Source organism: Lagenorhynchus albirostris, chromosome 10, assembly GCF_949774975.1.
Source record: "Lagenorhynchus albirostris chromosome 10, mLagAlb1.1, whole genome shotgun sequence".
NCBI classification, from domain to species: Eukaryota; Metazoa; Chordata; class Mammalia; order Artiodactyla; family Delphinidae; genus Lagenorhynchus; species Lagenorhynchus albirostris.
This window is the reverse complement of record NC_083104.1, coordinates 73,470,931-73,494,771: the sequence shown is the minus strand read 5'-3', so window position 1 is coordinate 73,494,771 and position 23,841 is coordinate 73,470,931. Positions and strand designations below refer to the sequence as shown.

At 34.9% G+C, this 23,841-nt stretch overlaps 1 protein-coding gene across 5 annotated transcripts in view; it reads left to right on the top strand.

Moving 5' to 3' along the window:
* SUPT3H (SPT3 homolog, SAGA and STAGA complex component) overlaps positions 1 to 23,841 on the top strand; it is a 449,170-nt gene that overhangs the window by 255,602 nt on the left and 169,727 nt on the right. For all 5 annotated transcript variants that reach the window (XM_060163028.1, XM_060163030.1, XM_060163029.1 and 2 more), the window contains exon 4: positions 23,487 to 23,573. In XM_060163028.1, coding sequence (XP_060019011.1) covers positions 23,487 to 23,573 — 87 coding nt within the window. The remainder of the gene's footprint in view (positions 1 to 23,486; positions 23,574 to 23,841) is intronic.

Genomic DNA, 23,841 nt, shown 5'->3' with positions numbered 1-23,841 from the left:
CATTCATTCATTCAACAAAAATATTTTGAATGTGTATTCTAATGCTAGATGCTGGATAAGATGTGATTCCTGACCTCAAGGAATTTTGCAGATAAGTGGTACAGATAGAAATGGAAATCTACCCTTCTGGTTCAGAGCCATCATTTATTCAGCAGTGCTCCAGGCATTCTGAGAACAGAGGATTAGGAGGGGTTTCCTAGAGGACATGAAGTCTGAGCTGAGTTTTGAAGATTGAGTAGGAGTCAGCTAGACACAATTGGAAAGGTTATTCAAGCCTGCTGGAACAAGAGATTCAAAGGCATAGCAGCAGGACTTATGTGGAGAGCTTTTGGCCTGGTAGCAGTGAACAGTGGCTGGGGAGAGGGGTAGGCAATGAAGATAGAGATTGGATTTGGACAGGGGCTTCAGAAATCAATAACTAGATACTACACTGCCACTACTATTTTAGTATTATCATTTCAGATGGCTAGATGAATGAGAGGGAACTGTAGCAGCTCACTTTGTTGCAAGTACACATAGAGGAAAAAATGTCTTTTCCTTGACTCACATACCTGAAATCGTTAGATTCTCTTCCTAAGTTACATATTTCTGAGTTTCTCATTCTTTAGAAAGGCAATGAATGAGTGGTTCCGTGGTTCCTGAAAGCCCTTCCACCTTGGAAGGCTGGCTTGTTTGTAACTTCAGTACATTTAGTAGTCAGTTTTCTTCAGTGAGTAAAACCTGAAATTCCATGACCAGCGTGTCCCAACAGTTACAAATTTGAAATTAGTGAAAGCTAAATTAATGTGATTTTATCAAATAATAGTTATGCAGAGCTATAATCAGGTCATCTTTATTTATGAATTTCTGTATGTTTATTTTCAGCTTCTGAGACGTATGTATGGGCTCCCACGATGGGATAGGTTCCCTGAAGGCAGGCTGGGGTTTTATGCTTTGCAGTTTTCCACTCTTTTTTATTCTTAACTCTACATAGCATGTAACATAGTGCTCTGCAAGGAGAATAAAGCAAATGTTCAGAATTCTGTCAAGAAAGTCTTTTTTAACTTAACGTGTAAGTCTGATTATTGCTCCCTGTGGGAATTTTGCCTAAGGAGGAGAGGGGCTTTTTCAAAAGAACTAACAACATTAAAATACTTATTTCTACTTGTGTGTGTGTGTGTGTGTGTGTGTGTGTGCTTATGTGTATGGGTGTTGTTGTTTATCTTATTTTCATGGATAGAGAATAAAAGGCAATTAAATGGGGATTCATTGAGTTAAGGATTTTAAATTCTCTTTGTAGTCAGTCTTGGTTTTTTGTTTGTTTGTTTTTTAGATATGTCTCCCAGAACAGAATGCATTTTACGTGATAGTCCAAATAACCAAGGAGATAGAAAAGATCCTTTTTACATATGTAGGTCAGATACTACACTGTTTTAAATATTTAGAAAAGGAAGATAATGCCATTTTGTAAAGTCCTTTTTAGGACAAAATGTTAAGAAAGGGATACTTCTTTAATAAAAATAATTACATGTAGATAACTTAGTACTAGTAGTTTCTTAAGCACTAAGGTAGTTTTCCCTAATAATACCTTACCTGGTGTGCCCTCCCTGTTCCAGGCAGATAGTAAGCAGTCTTAAACCATGTTCTAGGCATTTTGCAAACATTTACCACTCTAAGGGGGAATTAGACTAAATGGATTCTGAAGTAAGTTTGACTTTTTAAACATCTTTTAATAATGAAATTTAATTCTGTACCATAATGTAATGTATTCTGTACTTACTATCTAATACAGTTGACACTTCTGGAAGATGTGCTGCATGTTTCTTAATCTTTAGCTTTTTTTACCTTATTGCATAGGTCTCTGGAGTATCTTTGTACCCTTATAGGAGAAGCCCATAATCATCTTCTAATAACCTAAGGAGAAGTAATTATTATCATCTCATATTTCAAATGAGGAAACTGAGGCCCAGAAAGACAAAGTCACTGATTCCTAAGAATATGCAAATACCTTTGTAATGTCCTATTGGCACAAGACAGTTTTACCTGGTTTCAGGACTTGTGACTAGTAGTGAGGAGGAGATGTTTAGACTTCTTTTTTTATCAATCAATGCAGGATAAGAATAAGGGCACATTCTCTCTTTTCATTTTGTGTTCCTTGAAATTTCCGTTTCATAAGCAATTTTCTGATTTGGAAAGTTTGCCATTTACAATTTATTAATTTTGAAGGTTTATAAAGAAATGCATCTGAGTTAAACTTTGAACTTACAGACTTGTAAATTAATGAAATATTGCAAATCTATGAAAACCTTATGTTATTGATTATATTGGTCTTTGTAAACTAAGGAGGTAGATATCCAGAAATCTGAGTTTAGCTTTACACATCTATCTCCTTGAAGGCAGAGACCATGGCTATTTTTTTCAATATGGTAACCTAGCTCCTAGCACAGTGTGTAGTCGGCACTCAATAAATACTTGTTGAATAAATGAATGAATGAGGACAAATGGAAAGCCAAAGCTTGCTTTAGTCTTGCTTCTATAAGACATGACACAAAACTGCCACCTGTTCTCAGTTGAGATTTCTTGGCTAAAATCAATACTAACTCACTTTTGAAACGGAAGAAATAAATGACACATCAAGATCTTGACATCCAACTTTTTGACCACACATACAAAGGAGGAAAAATCTCTCAAGAGAGAGGAGATTGGGACTTCCCTGGAGGTCCAGTGGTTAAGTCTTCGCCTTCCAATGCAGGGGGTGCAAGCTCGATCCCTGGTCGGGGAGCTAAGATCCCACATGCCTCGCGGCCAAAAAAACAAAACATAAAACAGAGGCAATATTGTAACAAATTCAGTAAAGACTTAAAAAATGGTCCACATCAAAAAAATTTTAAAATCTTTAAAGAAAAAAAAGAGAGAGAGAGGGGATAATTAATTTAAATGTAACAAACCCAAAGCTGTTGGCCCATTGGGGGGTTGTATTCTGGATTCCTTATCACTGGCAATATATTTAATCAATTATGCATCTTAACGTTGTGGTGATTCTCTGTCATTCAGCAGAATTATTGATAATCAGTATCAGGAGAATATAGTAGAAATACAATATTTAGTGTGTTGCTCAAGAGTACAAATTTCTATTTGAAAAAGGTTTTTGTTTCTGTTTTCGGTGCTATAGTCTGTGTAAGAGTAAAAGCATTCAGAGGAAATAGGACTTGGCAAGTATACACTTTTCAAATAAAGTTCAAAAGTTCTGAACGCTATTTTAATAAAATAGTTTATAAGATCATATCAAAACTTCTGAACAGCTAATATAACTAATCATGTGTTTTTCCGACTATTCTGTATCTGCATGTACATACATGGATTACATATTTAAACTCTTACGTTTGTGTTGGGTTTTGAGTGCTTTTTTTAAATTTTGTTTTACTTTACAGAATAGCATTGTTTTTCTAACACAATAGATTTTTATATTTTCCCCATGATACTTTAGACCGGGGGCCAGCAAACTATGGCCGGTGGGCCAAATCTGACCCTTTGCCTATTTTTGTAAATAGAGTTTTACTGGAACACAGCCATGCTCATTCATTTATATATTGTGCGTGGCTAGATGTGTGCTACAGTGGCAGAGTTGAGTAGATGTGACAGAGAGTATGGCCTGCAGAGCTGAAAATATTTACTCTTTGGCCCTTTACACAAAGAGCTTGCTGGCCTCTGCTGCAGATCATATGAAGGCTGTGACCGCGTCTGATCTGTCCATCACTGCTCATCTGCTTAGTGCCCTGCTAGAGTCTGGCCAACTCCAAAATCCTCTTGCAGGTTAAAAAAACTGAAAGCCTTTATTCTTATTTCCATAACCATTGTCCTGAACTTGGTACATCTTGTAAATTTTATCCAAGCATGGCAAAGATAAATCCTACTTGTCTAATAAAATTTTCTTAGCTGTGTTATGTCAGAGTTTTTTTGTTTGTTTGTTTTTTAAGTAAACTGATGGAAACATTTCAGAGCAAAACCTAAATTCTTTAATACTACAGAAATACACATAAATCAATCCTAACAAGCAGTTTTTTATTTCTTCCTTCAGTTTTGACATTGCTATTTTATGGTTGATTTTTGTTGAAAGCCTTTCACACCTTAGGAAAGTAGATTTGAAATGTTTAGGCAATGCCTATCCACATAGTAAAACACTTTTCTTCCCAGAGGAAGTATAGTAATTTATTCTTTTAGGGGTGTTGTGACTTAAATGCATCTTTTTCTTCCTGTTTCTTGATCCAGTGTAATTAAATAATAGATTTTATTTCATAACTTTTCAGAAGGAATAAAGGGGAAATTATGCTCAGCAGACTTGTTTATTTTTTTCTGTGCCCTTCTAAAGTTTAAATGGGATCCTTTCTCTCTGCACTAAAGGGAAGTAAAATAGCCCTTTCAAATCAGTGTTCTTGGAAAATGAATGTTAATTAAAATACACTTTAAGAACAGAAACGTAATTTTTTTCTGAAATATCTAATGGTTAAATCTAAGTTAAATGCTACACTGAAAATAATGCTAAGATTTTTAATAACATTTAAAAATCAGTGCCATAATATATACACAGTGAGGTGTAATTTCACTAGTTGCCAACTTAATCCTTATCAAGTAAGTCTTAGTTTTTATACCAAGAGAAGCAGGTACTTAAAGCTTCTAAAAATCATGCCTTCTTTTCAAATTGTATTTTTTATCTAATATGCTATATTCACTTATTTATGTTATATATGTATATTATAACATAATATACTTAGGTTATGTATGTATAAATATACAGAGACATCAACACATATAAGGTTTTCCCCCATTGTTACTTTTTTTTATAAAAATGGGACAATATTATATACACTTTTCTGCATCTTGTTTTTCTTGCTAAAAAATTCTTCATAGCAATTCCTTTCAGTCAACTAGTGAAACTCTATTTCATTGTTCTTTGATGACTGCAGGATGTACCATGACATAGGGACACTATAATTTATTTACCTTTCCTCTGTTGATAAGCATTCTTTTTTCATCATTAGTTTATTTGATTAATCTTAATATATAGTCAGATTCTTTTCCTCATATTCCTGTTAACAATAGAAGTTGTAACTCCTTTTCATTTTTGCCTGAATACTGACTGGAAGAAATAGCTCATTTTACTTGAATTTGCAATCTGATTACTGGTAACTCTGAGCGTCTTTGTATTGGTTGACATTTGGATTTGATACTCTTTAAATTGCCTGTTCCTATTCTTTGTCCATTTATCTATTGGATTATTTTCTTATAAATTTCTAAAAACTTTTATTACATATATTACATGTCTTTAATTTACATTGCAATTTTTTTTCAAATATTCCATGAAAGTGTTTTAAATTTTTATATAATCAATTGTGTTTATATTTTCCTTTTTGAACTTCCAGCTTTCAGTAAGGATGTCTTTCTAAAACTTAGATTGCATACGTTGTGTCCTAGACCATCTTGTAAGATTTTATTGTTTTGTTTCTTGCTGTGTAACAAACTACCTCAAAACATGGTGGGATTAAAATCAGAATTTATTTTATTGTTTCTCATGGTTCAATGACTTGCCTTGACTGGGTGTTCCACTCGTCCTGCTTGTGGTCTCTCACATGGTTGTGCTCTGGTGGCACCTGGAGCTAAGCCATCTGGAGTCTTGGCCAGTATTCTTAGGAAGGCTGGACCTCTCTGCTTCACTGTGTAGACTCACAGCCTCTCCTCTCCTTCTGGTCTGGTCTCTTTATATGGTCTGTCAAAAGAGTCTTACATGGTATCACCAAACTCCCAAAAGTTTGAAAGTAGAAGCTTCCGCAGCTACCTGCTTACCTAGGCAGGTAAGTCCTGGAGCATCGCTTCCTCTACACTCTGTCCATTAGTACAAGTTGCAGGCAGCCCAGATTCAGTGCTGGAGAGAAGTACATGAGGGCATGTGGGCATGAGGGACTTCTTTGGAGACCAGCCACCACGATATCTACATTTTCTATGTGAGTTTCTAGCCACGCCTACAAATGTCTTCCATACTTTTGGATTGTATATATAGTTCCTTAGATAATCTTTCATGATTTTTATCATTTTGTCTTTTACATTTTAAGTTTTTCTTTTTTTTTAAGGTAGTAATTAAAACTGCCCAAGCAGCAAAATTTATTGGTATTGCACTACTAAGAGTAAATTTAACATGATAATGTTTTTACAGAAAGCCAGTATTTGAACAATCAACTGTAAAAATGTTTTAAAATACAAAGGAAACCTTCCATCATTCAAACCATATTTAAGGTAAAAGGTTTCTCATTTCTCAACTGGTGTTACTTACATCAGAAGCTTTCAAAAAGAGCATAGCTGTTAAGACACAGGACTTTGTTCATTTTCTCAGTGGAGAGTACAGATGGCATTTCTAGTCGACTTTGGAAGTGCAGTAATCCTGCAAACATTTGAACTCCTGGTTCATAGACATGAGTCACTGGAAATCCTTTACTTATGATAGACACACTCAATATAAGTGAAAATCAATGTAAGTAAAATCCTTATCCTTTCATTAACACTGAGGGGAAAAGAGAAAGCTATTCAGTCAGAATGTAATAAACCCTGAAACACAAAAAGTAATACCACTCTAAAGGTTATCAATTCATTTAACTATAAGGTGCACCAACAAGGTTGGTTTTGGGGTTCCTTTTCTGCTTTTCCTAAATGTTTGACAATCAAAACGAGCACCAAAAACTTCATTACTACCATAGACAGAATCACTCCTATGGTTTACTTACACAGTCTTTCTCTAAACATTAAAATGCCCTAGAAGGTAAAGTAATAAAACGCTGCTATAATTAAGGTAAAAATTAAATGTTAAATCATTTTACATGAGACAAAAATTATTACTGAATAAAGTTTTCAAACCTATTTAGTTATCATATTTACTCTAAAGTTCAGTTGTCTCAAGTGGAATATCATGTTTAGCAAAACCATTTCATTAATTTTTTTCTGCCAGATTTTGTAGGTCCCAAATTACTTGTTTAACGTGACTCAGCATAAATATCTTCACCCTTTTCAGACTAAAACCTACTCCCAAGAAAACTGTTTTAATACTACGTATCTTCCATGAACATTACCTAGTCTCCACAGCATCGAAGACACTTCAAATCTTGTTTTGGAAATAGGCGGGAAATATAAAGAAATCAATTCTTATTCCCTTTCCCATCCAAACTAAACTGTATGCCCTTATTTTGATGGTCACTTAAGCCAGTTAATACATGAACCATAATTCCATTTGATTAATCATTTTATTCTGAAATAAGACTTTTAAATTTTCATTAAACAGGTAAAATTAAAAATCTGAGTTGTATGAATCAATAGTTAGCAAAGACAAATTTTTTATAAAGTATTAAGCTAATAAGCAAACTTCAAAAACAATTAGAAAAAATATGTATATTGTGTGTATATATATATATATACACAAATATATGTATATGCAAAATAGTTCATGGTTTTATTTTCCTTCCCTATTTATTACTGAAGAAAAACAGTTTATAATATTTATAAAATGGAAGTCAGGTTAGCTGTCTCCTGTCCTAACTTTGGAATGAAATTAGCAAAAAAGTAAAATTAAAGAATCAGTTCTTTGGGCTCTCACATTTGAAATTAAAAGGTACTTGTACAAGATCCAAACACAAACCTAAAATGACCACTAGAGACAGCAGTGCCCTGGGACAGTAGTGAAATGTACAAAGAAACTCTGCCATGTCTTCTGTGCTTTTCTATCAGTGCATATCCTATGTGTTAAGACCTGAAGAGTACTGCTACTCTTTTGTTCCAAAAGTATTCAATATTAACACATCTAGCTAATCAAACTGCTGAGGAATAGTTACTACCTTTCTCAATTTCATTCACAGTTGAGAACCTTTGCTTCCATTTCCTGCCATTTTAAGTTTTCAATTCATCTGAAATTTATTTTTTGTATTGAAAAAGATAAAATCATTTTTCTCTTCAGATAGTTAGCTGTTTTTCAAACCATTGATGAAAAATTGTTTTCTCACTGAAATAAACTGTCCCTTTCCTTCTGTCTTAAATCCTCATCTATTTCTTGTTCTGTTCTACTTTCACACATAACCTCTTCCTTTTTATTCCTTTGCCTTTCCTTTTCTCCCTCCATCTATCACCCCTCTTTCACTGCAGCCACTTCGACTCCAAGTGGGAGGCGTTCTCCTCCAAATAAACTATGTGATCCAGCGATAGAAATTGTAATTACAGATTACAATTATAAGTTTTTTAGTCATTGTTTACATTGTTTTGACTCTCAGATCACCTGACTTCTTAGCTGAGTTGTGTAGTATACCATATTTGCATTTTCTTACTTGTAATTTTTGTTTTAGTTTCCTTGAAACAATCATCTTAACTTCTTTTTAGTTTTATATTTATCTACCAGTAATTCCTACCCAGATCTCCTCAAGTGTGTATCTCCTTTCAGTATAAATAAAAAAGGTGTGTGTCCCATAATTCCATCTTTGTTAAGGAACACCTTTCCCAGCTCCCTCCAGTCTGGAGAGGTTGCTCTTTCGGCTCGTTATACATCTGCCAGCCTGGGTAGATCTACTTTCACATCATGGGAACGTCCTTCATTCTCTGTGGGATCACTTATGTCTTACATTACTTCCTACAAGACAGTAAATCAAGGAAAATTCTTCTTGTTTCTTGGTTTATTCCCGTGTTTTGTTGGAACACATTGTCCGTTAGCTTCCTAAGAAAGAGTCCACGGAAGGTGAATGTTTATATAGTTTGCGTGTCTTAAATTACTTTATTCTACCTTCACAGGTTTTCGACGGTTTGCCTATGTGTGAAAACTTACAGATTAGAAATTATTTTATCTCAGGATTTTGAAGGCATTTCTCCATTACTTTCTGGTGTTAAAAGTTGTTGTAATGACATTCTTATTTAACCTTTACATGTAACCTCGTTTTTTCCTTTCTTTTGTAAGTTTTTAGTATCTACTCTTTGTCCTCAGAATTCTGAAATTTCATAATGATACATCTAGAATGTTTTACATGACATGCACCACTCCCCCTTGGCCGCTTCTCTGATTTTAACCCTGACTGTTCTCCTCTCCACAGCCAGACTAGCCTCCTTTCTCTTCCTCCAGCATGATCATGCATGGTCTTGTCTCAGAGCCTCTGTGCTTCTGGTTCCCCCTGCATGGAATGTTCTCCCACATATCCGTGGGGCTCACCCCCTTATTTCTGCTCAAATGTTACACTAATAATGAGTCCTTCTCTGATCACCATGATAAAATAACAACCCACAGCCACCCCTCCAGTACACCTTATCCTACTCACTCTTTTTATTTTGGCAAAGGGATTATTATGACATCTTAATTTATTTATTATTCGTGTCCTGACCACTAAAATTTAAGCTCCATGACAGTGTAGACTTTGTCTATTTCGTTCAATGCTGTATTGCTTAGAATCGTGCCTGGTTCTCAGTAGAAATTTATGAATGAATAAGTGAATGTGACTTGGTGTGCCCTTTTACATCCATTGTGTTGAGCAATTAGTAGATTCAGTTTGGAATCTTCTGTTCTTCAGTTCTGGGAAGTTCTCTTGAATTATTTCTTCACCTCCTTTTTCTCTTCCAGACTTCTGTTTCAGGATGGTAGACCTGGATTAATCCTCTAATTTTTCATTTCTTAGTTAATTACTTATACTATATACTAGGTTAAGTGTGTTGGAGAAGTAAAAATGCAAAGTGAGTTTTCTACTTACGATTATTTTTTAATCTATAGTAATTACTTATATTTATTTACCAACTGGCATTATCACAGAAGTAAATCGTTTGGGGTGGTTTTTCGTTTCTAATTCATAGCTATGACTGTGGCAATACATATGTAAAAAAATTATTTAAACAAATACATGTCGTAAATATTGATAGGGGCAGGGAAATCTATAAGTATATAACACCTGAATCCAATTAGTTGGTGAAAATTCCCCTTCCGCCCTCCACCCTTACCTATAAGGGGGCAGAGAGAAGAGCTTCTAGTCAGGTTCTGTGCTAGTAGTTTTCACATTAACTCCTACATACATCCTTTTGGGAAGAAAATGACTAAGGTACAGTAGGAATGAATATTTCTTGAGAATTTGATATGAGAAATGGTACCAGCCACTTTGCATATATAATTTAATATGGTCCTTACACAATCCTGAAATACAAATGTCATCACATCCATATTAAAAATGGGAAATTGCAGGTAAGACACATTAATGACTGAGCACGAGGTCACACAGTCAGTATCAGATCTGAAGCATCAACTGGTAACTTTGAGTTTAAAGTTTTTTATTTTATTGAAGTGTAGTTGACATACGATATTATATTATTAGTTTTAGGTATACAACATAGTAATTTGATATTTTTATAGATTATATGCCATACAAAGTTATTATAAAATATTGACTCTATTCCCTGTGCTGTACATTACATTCTTGTAACTTTGAATTTTATATCTAGTAGTTTGTATCACTTAATCCCCTTCACCTATTTTGCCCCTCCCCCCAACACTCTCCCCTCTGGTAACCACTAGTTTGACCTCTGTATTTGTGAGTCTGTTTCTGTTTTGTTATAATTGTCTTAATAGCATGTTAAGACTTCTAAAATAATTGCTATGTGTCTAAGAGTAGATCTGTATGGGCCATACGAAAAATTCTTTTTCTACTCCAAAAAAACAAAACACACACAAAAATATTTACAGAAACTTATCAGAGACTTTAAAAACTCCATTAAATCTATATTGAACTGCTAATTCTAAGTCCTGGAAAGTGCTACATGTTGACTGGTCGAGTTACTGAATTTTATGTATTTAAATATTATTTTATATAAGGATACTATTAAGTATAGTTTACATGAGGAAAATGGAAAAGTTAGCTGTCTACTAGCTGTAGGATACAGTGGAAACAGAGAGATATTGTCTGACAGACTTGGTCTAATCCCATCTTAGTCATTTTAATGCTCTGAGCTGCTGATTCCTTATCTATAACAAATCCTCAAAATACTAATATCGCTTAACCTGTAAGATTTTTGTGAAGATTAGAAAAACTAACAATTTTTAAAATATGTAAAAAATGTCAGACATCTTGTAGCGTATTCAATAAATGCTAGTTTATGTTCTTGTTACTCTTAGTATTGGTGCTATCCTTTCTAAAATTAAGTATTGAAATCTGTAATTACAATTTCTATCGCTGGATCACATAGTTTATTTGGAGGAGAACACCTCCCACCCATTTCTATATTTAAATTGTCTGAACAGAAATATTTTTGGAATGGGATGAAAAACATTCTGCTTTAGGTATTTGGGGGAAAAGTGGCCCTAGTAAGGTTATCCTTAATAAATCTGAAGACTCAGTGATAGTCGATATCTCATGTTTGTCCCTCCAGATCCGCTATTCACCCTTCCTCCTTTTCTGTAACCTGGGAGGCTCATCTCTTTTAATCTGCTTGCCCTCTCACTTCTGGTTCAGTGTGGCCAGTGGGAGACACCAGCAGGAGACCTGAGAGTGGTATGAATGTAAGGCCAAGGTTGCTTGTGTCCCTGTCAGGTGACTTTTCCAGCTTCTAGGTTCATAGGACAACTGCCTTTCCCTTAACTCTCTAAGCCTAATTTAACAGTGGTTTCCTGCTGTTGTTAGATCCAGGAGGATACCACACTATCCCTTGGAATTTCCCAAAACCCTGCTCTCATCTTTGTGAATAGTTTCTGTTTCAGCTCTTCCTCCAGCTTCCCGGTTTAACTATGCTTTTTCCTTCCAAGCCCCTGACTGATAAACATCAAATAACTATCAACAATCCCATGTGGGTCATCCCCAAAGATGCCCCAGACACACATACATACATTAGCTGAGACTCAGCCAGATAAATTCTAAAAATTGAGGTTTTCTCTAAATCCTGATTAGAGACTAGGAGGCACAATTTGATTTGCCTTTAGGCTGGAAATTGATCGTGGCTGATATTTTAACTGAACTGACTCCAATGGAGTCAGGATATATTTTTTAGACATTTTAGATAATTTGTAGCAATGTCTTGGGACTCTTCAGATTAATAACCTTAATGTAGTGTGTGGCTTCCTTGTGGAACATTTGCAAAGGTGTTAGTTGATTGTACTCTTCAACACAGTATACAAGTTATTGTACTTATTTCCCAATTCTTTGATTTTCAGCATTAACTTGTTTAACTTATTTTAAATAAAATTTTTGTAATATGTGCTATTATTTATTATGCATCTTTACTAAAAAATAAGCACAGTCTATAAAATCTATGAGATTAGGAGCCATGTTTTGATATTTTTTCTTGTTGTTTGCTTGCTTGCTTTGCTTCTGACCGGTTCCAAGCCCAGTGGTTGGCCTATACTAGGTGCTCAATAAATACGTATTGAACAAACCAAGGGCCAGTGTTCAATTAAAAGTGATAGATTTTTAACCTCCATGCTTACTTATTTCATTTTCACCTCACCTACAAGACTACAGTTTGAAAGGCTCCCCTTCCGTGGCTTCTCTTTTTGTAATATCGCTGTCCTGCAAATCCACAGAAGGAAATAAAAGACTAATATTTGTGGGGCAGAGAATTATGTTTTAGGCATTATCTTTTCTGTGTTCATTTTTTCTTCCTCACTTGTTCTTTTTAACATCCCTGTTAAAGGATGTTAAAAGTTAACTGTTATTTTTCCTGGATTTGTTTGTTTGTTTTGGTTAGCACAGTCTCAGTTATGTTTAGTTATTGGCCACATTCACACAGAGCTCATACTAGGATCAGCAGTCCTCAGCCTTCTTCCTCTAGTCCCTGTGCCAATTTCCACGCACCAGTCATGCCGCTTCTTGTTTTACGTGGCTTTTGCCAAATTGCTTAACTACCGTTTCACTTTTCTCTAACACGTTTTAATGGAGAGTTTGCATTCTGGAAGGGAAGCCTTTATCTCGTAAAAAGATCTTTACAAAATACGGTGATAATAGTAAGCTGACTGAAGTCATACAAGGTCCCCCGGAAGCACAATGGAAAGGGGATGATTAGGTCTGTGCTTGAGTTAGAGGAGATCTCAGAGGCTGTGGCACCTACCTTGCATTTTTTTTTAACATCTTTATCGGAGTATAATTGCTTTACTGTGGTGTGTTAGTTTCTGCTTTATAACAAAGTGAATCAGCTATACATATACACATATCCCCATATCTCCTCCTTCTTGCGTCTCCCTCCCTCCCACCCTCCCTATCTCACCCCTCTAGGTGGTCACAAAGCACCGAGCTGATCTCCCTGTGCTATGCGGCTGCTTCCCACTAGCTATCTGTTTTACGTTTGGTAGTGTATATATGTCCATGCCACTCTCTCACTTCGTCCCAGCTTACCCTTCCCCCTCCCTGTGTCCTCAAGTCCATTCTCTACATCTGTGTCTTTATTCCTGCTGCCCCTAGATTCTTCATAACCATTTTTTTTTAGATTCCATATATATGTGTTAGCATACGGTATTTGTTTTTCCCTCTGACTTACTTCACTATGTGTGACAGACTCTAGGTCCATCCACCTCATACGAATAACTCAATTTCGTTCCTTTTTATGGCTGAGTAATATTCCATTGGATATACGTGCCACACCTTCTTTATCCATTCATCTTTCAGTGGACACTTAGGTTGCTCCCATGTCCTGGCTATTGTAAATAAAGCTGCAATGAACATTGTGGTACCTGACTCTTTTTGAATTATGGTTTTCTCAGGGTATATGTCCAGTAGTGGAACTGCTGGGTCGTATCTACCTTGCATTTTTGAAGGACGTAGGGTTCCATCTTCTCTATGCTGTCTGCTTTCTTAGGATGTACTGTATGAATATTGTTGGAAAGTTGTACCTTTTATGTCTGATGTGAATGAATCTTTTAAGAATATCCTGGTTTGGGTTTTAATAGCAAACCTAAAATTTTCTCTGCCTACCAAATTATCGGTAAATTTTTTTTCTTTTCTTATGTCGACTGCTATTCCACCTTATTCATCCCCACACAGTATCTTATGCTGGCAGAGTGCTTGGTAGCTCCCCAAGTGCCTGCCCCACATCATTTCATCTCATCTTCACAGTGACCTATGAGTGTAACAAGATCTGTACTATATCACCTTCTTGAGCCCATTTTAATAAATAACCTTTTTAATTCTTGAGTGGAATATGGGGCTGACGTCTGAGCCCGGAAACCTGATTCTCATTTAGTTTTACATATACTACAGCAAATTTGATAAGTACTGTGTACAACATTGATTGGTTTGCCTGTGTAAGCAGTGTTTGGATACAAAATTTGAATAAGGGCTACTTTCTCTGACAGACTAAGGGGGAAGTATATACAAATTACCTCTGCTCATCATATGATAAAAGCATAGGGCACAGTGGAAATGGATAGAGATCAGTCTCTTCTATGCATTAGTAACCGCATTGCTTTAATCCCACTTTGCAGCTCTCTTTGGCTTTCAAATGTATCTGGAACTATTGGATAGGATCCTGGAATAGTTAACTGTATCACCTGTGCCACACTCATACAGATAGTTGGATTGGTTGCCATTTCCACTGGTATAACTAAGAGGATTTTCCTTTGAAAATCGACTCTCATCTGCCTCTCACCAAGTTGTACTATTTCTCCTTGCATTCTTCTTTTTTATTTCTTCTCTCATTGATGCAAGTGCTTAATTATGGATCCAAAAGTAAAGTACACCTAGGTTTAAATACTAGAATCAGAAAGGGAAAGCCAAAAGCCTTTTCATTGTTCACATCTGTTCAGTTCCCACTTGAAGAACTTGAGGATCAGAAAGATCAGCTATTCTGTTCAAAAGTATAGTTTCAAAAATGTATGCACACTAACACATGCATTGTATTTCATGGTGAGTTGATTCCACAAGAGAATTTATTAGAGAAGCTATTAGTTCTCTATCAAAAGAAGTCCATATAGTTTTCCCCGTTAAATTTAGGTAGAGTTACTTTCTTAAAACTTGTAAGAAAGTGGTTCTAGTGATATATACACATGTGTATATGAGTGTGTATATACATACAAATAATATATGTATGTATATATGTGTGTGTGTGTATATATATATACACACACACACACATATAACTTATCCACACAAATTATTTACATTCTAAATTTGTTTATGGTAAAATCATAAGTGCTAAGTAATAGTCCAATAGTAGCCTAGAAGTTATAAACTTTTTTATGATGAACCTGAAATTTAATTTCTCATTTCTAAATAAATGTAGATAGCCTTTATTCAGGGCTTACTATATGCCGCATGATATAATCTCCCTTAAACATCAAACTGTAGGCATTTTTAAAAATTTTATGAGAGGAAAGAAGTTAAGATGGTTTGGGAAAATTTTTTAAAGTAATGATTTTTTAAAGCTTCTTTATTAAACTACTTGTGAAATCAATTTGTATAGTGCCTTACATGGAGATAATCTGTTGAGTTAGTTAGATCTTAAAATGGAGGCAATAATCTAAATTCTCTGGAACTCTCTTCAGCATACACAGTACTGACAGAGAAAACCAAACTTTAACTGAGTTTCATAGCAGACCCTTGCCCTCCTTGTGCATGGATGAGGTTCTGAGACCCAGCATGGGTGCAGTTCTAAAATTCTAAAGTTGGCACTTTATCCATATATTTTCTCAGCAAAAAGACAAAATTATAAAATTGCTTTTGTCAAAGTAAGGGTGATAGTAACAGAGATAAAATTAGAAATCAGTTTTCCTCATTCCTCATGATAATTCTTTCACATTATTCTTTCCATTTGGTAATTTTTCCAGTCATTACATTGGTCTGTGTGTGGTCTGGTGTAATTCAGTGCTTTTAATACCCTGATCTAAACATGAAGATTTAGGACAAGACCTGTGTTTATTCCTAAACATTCTAGGGTGAAATGAAACCAGGTTATCATGTGAAAAATTAGGTAGCATTCTGAAGAAAAGGAATTTTGAATTCTGAGTCTTATATTTGTTATTTTTTTGTCCTTTGGAGAAATAAGTAATGGCTGCAGTTCTTTTGGTAGATGCCTTTTTAGAAGTGTGAACAGAAGGGAACATGGAAGGAGACACAAAGATGCCAAGAAATAAGCAGAGAAAAAAAAAGAGACATTATTAATTGTAGATAAAGAAAGTATACATTTTGTAGGCTACCAGAAATTATGCTTCTAAAATTTTAAGAAATGCAAATGAAATGTACATACTTGTACATGTAAACTATTGTTTTTCAGTTATTGACTAATGGAAAGATAGCTGTATATAACATGAACAAATTGAAGATCTGCTACCATCTTTGTACAATTTTAATTGTATTTTAGTTTAAATAAGTAGCAGTTTAAATAGTTAAATAGTAAATAAATTTTAATTAGTATTAACTGTAGTTAGTTAATAGCATAGTATTTATAGTATAGTATAGTATTTAAGGTATAGTATAGTATAATATTTAAATTATAGTCTAGTTTATTATTTTAATTTCAGCCTTAAAAAATTTTCAAAATATCCTTTTGCTTTCAAAACTTGATGTGTTTAGACTTGAAAATTGCTTATGAATAACTTATATGCAAAATAGTTTAAAAGAAAACTTTCAAATGGCTGTTGTTCTCCCACTTTCACATTTAAATAAGAATAACCAAAGAATTAGTTTCTTCTCAGGGGTGCTGTTCTCATTGGACATTTTTTAAGCATTGCAGGCTTATATTGATTGTGTCTTGGTCATTGTTTAAAATGCATATATAAATAAATATGAATTATTTGAGTCATGAGATACTGATAATTATAGCCTTATCATATTTTTAAAAACTTGACTAACTGTGTTTGACTTACGATTCTAAAAAGAAGAGTTAAAATGAAATTCTCAAAAGTTAGGCACATCTTTTATCAATTTATATACTTGTTTATGTTTCAAATGTCTAAGACAGTGGAAGACTAGTCACCAAAAAGAATAAGGAGATCATATGATAGGAAAAGACTAAGTCAAATATCTTACATTTATAGTATTCTGAATGTTGACTGTATTTAGTTACAAATCCCTTTCCTTTCAAACATTTGCTGAGTTCTCAATCCTTAAGCTGTGTCTGCATGAAGCAACTGACTTGAATGTTTTGATCCAAACCTTTTTTTTGGCAACCATTTATTTGCCAGCAATGAAAATGTTTTGAAAGGCAAATAAATGTTTTTGTGGGTAGATTTTCTATGCAATGTAAAACTTCATTAAGCCTTACATACCTTCCTGTATTCCGAATAAGAAATTAATCTTGGAGAGAAAGATGAATGGCTTGATGTTAAGCATTTATTAATTAGTACCAGTTTTGTGTACCTGGACATCTCTCACAGGTTTGTTGTGAGGGTTAAATGAGATGATGTATAGGAGGCAGGAAGCACAGGATAGTACATTCAGTAAATGTCAGCACACAAAAAGGAGCAACAGCTTCTGTTTAAACATAGGTGATTCACTGCTTATCTCCAAACCTTCTCAAAACCCTACTAAATGACAGCAAAATAATTTTTAAAAGCATAAATCTATGAAGATCAAGAAAATGGGAGATTAAATAGCAGATGAGACATATCAAATAATTATGGAAGTTTAAAAGTGGGTAGAAACGTTTAAAGGTTTAACAGATTTGAGAAAAATGAAACCTTGGAACCTAGAAAAAAATCAGCATTCAGGATACCTCTGAAGAAACAGGAGCACTGGTAGAAAGTAAAGGAGCAGTTTTACTCCAATGCCCTATCACAACCACATAGGCAGTCAACTACCTTTTTGCCATTCTGACAAAACAATGTAGGTTTACCTCTGGAGAGGTTGAATAGAAAGAACTCCGGTATTAGAGATCCCAGGCACAAAAGATCACTGGCATTTGATTAATAGATATTCTGAAAAAAATCCAGAAAACAGAAGGAAGGAAATTTTCAGAGTAATCCCAGAAAATTTCCCAGACTTGCAGGACAAGAATATATAGGTTGCAGTGTCCGTGTGAGTACCAGGAAAATATATGAAGAAAGAGCCTCACCAAGGCATAGCACTGTGAAATTTTAAAATTTCAGGTATAAAGAGAACAGTAGCAAAAGTTTCTCATGGGGGGGGGCGGGGTGGGCAGTGGGGGGGAAGTCACCTAAAGGCTTAGGAATCAAAAAAAAAAAAAAGACACCTGTCTTCTTAACAGCAACATTTTTAGCTAGAAGACAATGGAGCAATGTCTTTGAATTTCTGAAGGAAAATTATTTCTAATCTCAAATCCTATATCTAGGTAGATTATAAATTGAATATAAGGGTGGCATAAATGAATTTTCAGACATAGGATCTTTAAAACTTTATTTTCCATGCACCCTTTCTCAGGAACCTGTCAGAGGTATTTTTCAGGCTGCAGCCCACCACTGGAGGAAGGAGATAGATAACTGCAGTTTGAATTCATTTTACTTATCTGCCTGTTTAAAAAAATTGATCAATATTCTTCAGAGGAGCATAGCAGAATCCAGAGTCCTTACAATGTATCATTTATAATATCTCAGATAAAATCACAGATTATCCTTAAAATATGAAGTAACAGGGAAGCATGACTCACAGCCAAGAGAAAAGACAAACTGGTGATTGACTCTAAGATGACCCAGGTATTGAAATAGCAGACAGGGACTTTATAAAGCAAATATTATAGCTACGCTCGAAAACAAAAAAGAGAAACATCCAGGGAATGTGCTCTACCAAAATAAAGGAAGTAAATTAAGAACAAAATGGGATCAAGAAGACAAAAATCCAAAATGTAATTGTTGAAGAGAGTCTGGCAGACTCCGGATGAGTCTCTGGGGAAAAACAAAAACAATGAAATTGAAAGAAATCCTTACATGTTTCAAATCTTTTAAATAATGTAGATGAAATAGTGTTAGATTCACAATAAATAAAGCAAAAAAGAAAAGGAAATTCTGAACTACAAAAACATTTTTTTTAATTTATAAAAAGAAATTTGATCATGGTGGCCAAGCTGTAACAGTGTTTATGCAGTCATAATAATGTAAACACTAGATACTAATTTAACAAAAAATTACATTTTTAAAATAATATCAAGAGGGGAGGGAGGAAATGGTAAATATGAGACATCTGTGAACACTAAATCTTCATCTTCCGTAGTAAAAAGTCAATCGATAGTATTTAAAGCTGAAAAATAAAATAGCCTTGTAAGCGTATTTCAAATGTGGAGGTAAATAACAGAAGAACAAGCTAGAAAAGTTGAAAGTATTTTCCTTCGGAAGTAGAATTACAGATTGGAAAGAAGTATGGCTAGGTATTTCTGTCTGTCATTATAAAACTTAGAGTATTGTTTGACTTTTTATTGTTATATACATTTTAACTTAGATAATAATTTTTTTTTTTTTTTTTTTTTGCGGCACGCGGGCCTCTCACCGTTGTGGCCTCTCCCGTTGCGGAGCACAGGCTCCGGATGCGCAGGCTCAGCGGCCATGGCTCACGGGCCCAGCCGCTCCGCGGCATGTGGGATCTTCCCGGACCGCGGCACGAACCCGTGTCCCCTGCATCGGCAGGCGGACTCTCAACCACTGCGCCACCAGGGAAGCCCTCTTTTTTTTTTAATAAATTTATTTATTTATGGCTGCATTGGGTCTTCGTTGCTGTGCGCGGGTTCTCACTGCGGTGGCTTCTGTTGTTGCAGAGCACGGGCTCTAGGCGCGTGGGCTTCAGTAGCTGTGGCTCGAAGGCTCTAGGGCACAGGCTCAGTAGTTGTGGCGCACGGGCTTAGTTGCTCGTGCAACTAAGTTTCCAAAAACCTGAAAACTAAGAGACGGTTTAGTCCAAGTCAGTAGGCTGGAAAGGTCTATGTGCCAGTTCAAGGCAGCCAGGCAGGAGGGCTTCCCTCTTATTCAGCCTTTTTGTTCCGTTCACCTCTTCAGTTGATTGGTTGAGGCCCACTAACATTAGCAGGGGCTGGCGGTGGGGAGTGGCAATCTGCTTTACCCAGCCTAGGGATTCAAATCTTAATCTCATCCAGAAATACCTTCACAGTCACACTCAGAATTAACATTTGACCAAATGTCTGGGCACCCTGTAACCCAGTCAAGCTGACATATAAAATTAACTGTCACAAGTACACAAAGGCTTAAGATAGAACTGAAATTATTGGAGCTTAAATGTAGAATAATGACAGAAAAACAAGAAATATAATGAAGAGAATGAAGGTATACGGAAAAAAATCTTGGAGTCAGTCAGTCTTTAAAGACCACACTGAAGTCAGTACACTGAATTATCATAGATCCTGGAACAAGAATTGTGGCCATTATATTTGAAGAAGATCATGTTAACACTTAATCTAGGGTACATCACCATTTGGAGACATTGAGATTTAGAAAGCAGTAAGCAAAACGCCCCAGAGGCCTACATTCAGATGAATACTGTGGAAGTAGAGAGCAAATTCAAGACCCTGAGCCAATTAAACCAACAAAATCAACAGAAGTTGGTGAAAATAAAATAGAGAAAAAAAAATTGTTCGATTGTTAGTGTCATTGATAGAAATGAGAAATTGAGAAGAGATTTATTTGTGGGCTGAAAGATGTAAAATTGAAAGTGTACCTTTTATGCTCAACCTGCAAATAAAGCATCATAAAATATTTAAAATGCAAACATGATGAGTGTTAATATGCTAGGGGAAATTTTTTTCTTTGAAACAGTTGTTGCAAGTATAATATTTTTAATTTACTTTGAAAAATAGAAATAATATTTATCAGAAACAAATCAATGCTGTAAAAGTGTTCCTGTTGTATAATAATGCTTTTAGCAAAATATTTTACTAAGTTACAAATAAATCTCTATAAAGTTACTATCATCATACCTTTGTCCATATAGTTAAGAAAATTTGTATACCCATTCAACCAGTAATTGGTCTTAAAGGATTCCTCTGCTATGTCAATTCTTGCATATTTTATAAATGCAATTAAATGTATACTACTTTCATTGTAATAAAAAAATCATAAAATCTACTATCATTTCATGTCATTTTAGTTACTGCCAGAAATACTTGACTTGCTGCAGTGAATAATGAAGTACAACTTCCGTTTATTTTCAGGGATTAAAAAAATTGAGGGGTTTCTTACGATATATTGATAGAATCAACTTTCTTTTTTTGAACACTGAAGGTATTAGAAATATTTCTTGATTTTGGTTTCCTGCTGCTAGTATTGTTTTCACACTGAGTGCACTGGTCCTGAGCTCAGCCTCTTGTGGAACTGGACTGCCAAGCTGCTAACTTGCTTTTTAAGCTTACGTTGTTAAAGAGAAGTTTCTTTAGTCTCTTTGGTAATTGTAGACAAAAGTTCTAGAAGTTAGCCAGTGGGCAATACACACTTTAGTGTGATCACTGTAATTAGTTAAGAAGCTCGCCCTCCTCACTTTGTAGAGAAGAGGAGGTGAGAGTGTGGAGGAGAAGATTTTGGAGTGTGGGACACGTCAGGGCCAGATGGGCTTGCGGTGCAGTAACACAATGATAACTTTCAGCCCTGAGGACGCACTACGTGGGAGTCCAAGGCATCCTGGAGAGTGCTAGCAGTGCCAGTGCTAGTGAGGGCACTAGGTTGGGTGAGGGAAATTAGTAAATAAGGTAGATGAAAGCTAAAGATAAAGCTTTCCTGCTAATTATGACAACTTAACTGTGATCCAGATCTCTACAATAGTTGTGTACTGGTTTCGAAAAGGTGTTTTAAAATGGCTAACTCTTCTATGTGTTTATTTTCCATTTTCTTCTTTTTTTTTCCGACTGAATGTGTTTATACACTGACATTTTGGAGAGTGTTATAAATACAGATTATTCACATGTGTTGTGGATAAACAGTTGATCTATTGGGAAGACAATTTAGGGAGGTACACTTATCCTGGTCCTTTCTTAACATGAGTAAAATTACTTATATCTGTATAGTATTTTAGAGTTTTCAAATCATCACCATCCTCCATTTAAGAAAATAAAAAGTTACTTGACAGTGCGGCCTCCTGGTTCTCTGTGTCCAGACAAATGGATACTGAGCCCATATTCTTCTCCACATTGATTATGTGTATTTTATTCTGTCATAGAAATGTTTTTGTTTGAAAAAACACATGTACACATATTTCCCTGACATTCTTCGAGTTTTTAGAAAAATATGTTCACATTTTTCCCACTGAAAACTTAGTTTCTTTCTGGGTAGATATATCATCTTTTGAAAAACCTTTCCCCCAAGATTTCTTTTTAAATGGTTCACAGTTAAATTTAAATTTCTATATTTAGGTAGAATTATGTTTATATACCAACCACCAGTATCCAGGAAATTCAGTGGTAAGGCTGACACATAGGGAGTTTATAGTCTATTTTGTAGTCTGTGTATTTAGACAAGGTTTGAAGCTTACTTAGCAAAATCTCTTGACCATTCAGAATTTCTTTAGTACAAATGCACTATTTGATTTCTTATACTTGCTAAGATAACAGTGTGTCATTTTTTAAAGATTAGTTCTTAGGAATATGTGTTAGATTTATTCCTTTCAAAGAAAGATGCATTCAAGAACAGCTTTTATATGTAAATATTTTTATAATATTGGATAGAGTTGGTTTGGTGCAATCACCATGGTTTGATCAAATTTGGAAGAAGTTACAGGCACATTTTTGCAGTGTTTTCTCCAGCATCTTCATTTTTTTCAGCTGGATGTATTTTATGTTCCTTCTAACTAATCAAAATAAGAAACTGATTTTGCCTGTGCCAAAAAATAGAACTATCATTTTTCACATTCTTTTATTTTCCAGGTCATTTTCAAGTAAGATTGTGTTTCTAGGACTTCTGAATCCCAGAAAACTCTCAACTTTGTAGATATAAGTGCCCAGATGAACATTTCAGGGGGAATCTAACTTTTCATGCAGTATGTTTTGTGTTGTGCATTCCAGATACAGTTAACTTTGTGTGTGTATGTGATTAGTGTGGAAAGAAATTAATGCAGTCCAGTATTATGATTTATGGACTGAATCCTTTGCCCACTGAAGACTTGCCAAAACTAAAACTATTTTTTTTCCTTTGGATATTAGAAACAGCTACTGTTTTTGTTGATCTTTTAAAGTTCTGAATGGGCCTATTTCAAATCATACCAGCATGGGAGCTCAGATTAATAATATACTTATTCAACTAGTGATACTGAGTGAAACCATTGCTCACATGGATATGAGGATAAAATTTCATAAAATTATTTTCAGGTGCATTAATGCATTTCTGGAAGCTGCATATGATTTTTCTTTTGCATGAAAGAAGTCAAGGATTTCTCTTTATTGTATCAGTTACAGGTAGGCGTATAAGTTAATTTAATTGCAATTTTTTTATACCTTAAAACATAAGACATTTTGCTTTCAAAAGCAGTACTGTGATTGCTGGATTATTCCCAAAGGTTTTTAACTCTTAGAATGTTTATCTCTCTTGAGACATCATGACTGTAGTATATTTAATTTAGATTATTGAGAAAAATTTCCTTTGTTGTTAGTTGCAGCAAGCTGCTGAAGTTTCTCAGCTCCGGGGAGCAAGGGTAATCTCTGCTGAAGATCTTCTGTTTTTGATACGCAAAGATAAGGTAATATAAAATAATTTCATCATATTGAAATGCCAAGCTTGGTGATTAATTACACTTATGTAAGGAAGCTACCCTTGTTTTATAGCTTTCACATTGGAATCATAACTGTTGAACTAATGTTTGAGTCCTCATAGTTTGCATAAGAAAATGGTTTACTACAAAAGAATTTATTTTTTATTTTTACATGGACAAGGGCACTTATATAAAAGTATGCTGACAACGAATTCTCACTTATCCTTAAATATATATTTAGACATTTTCATTGCTA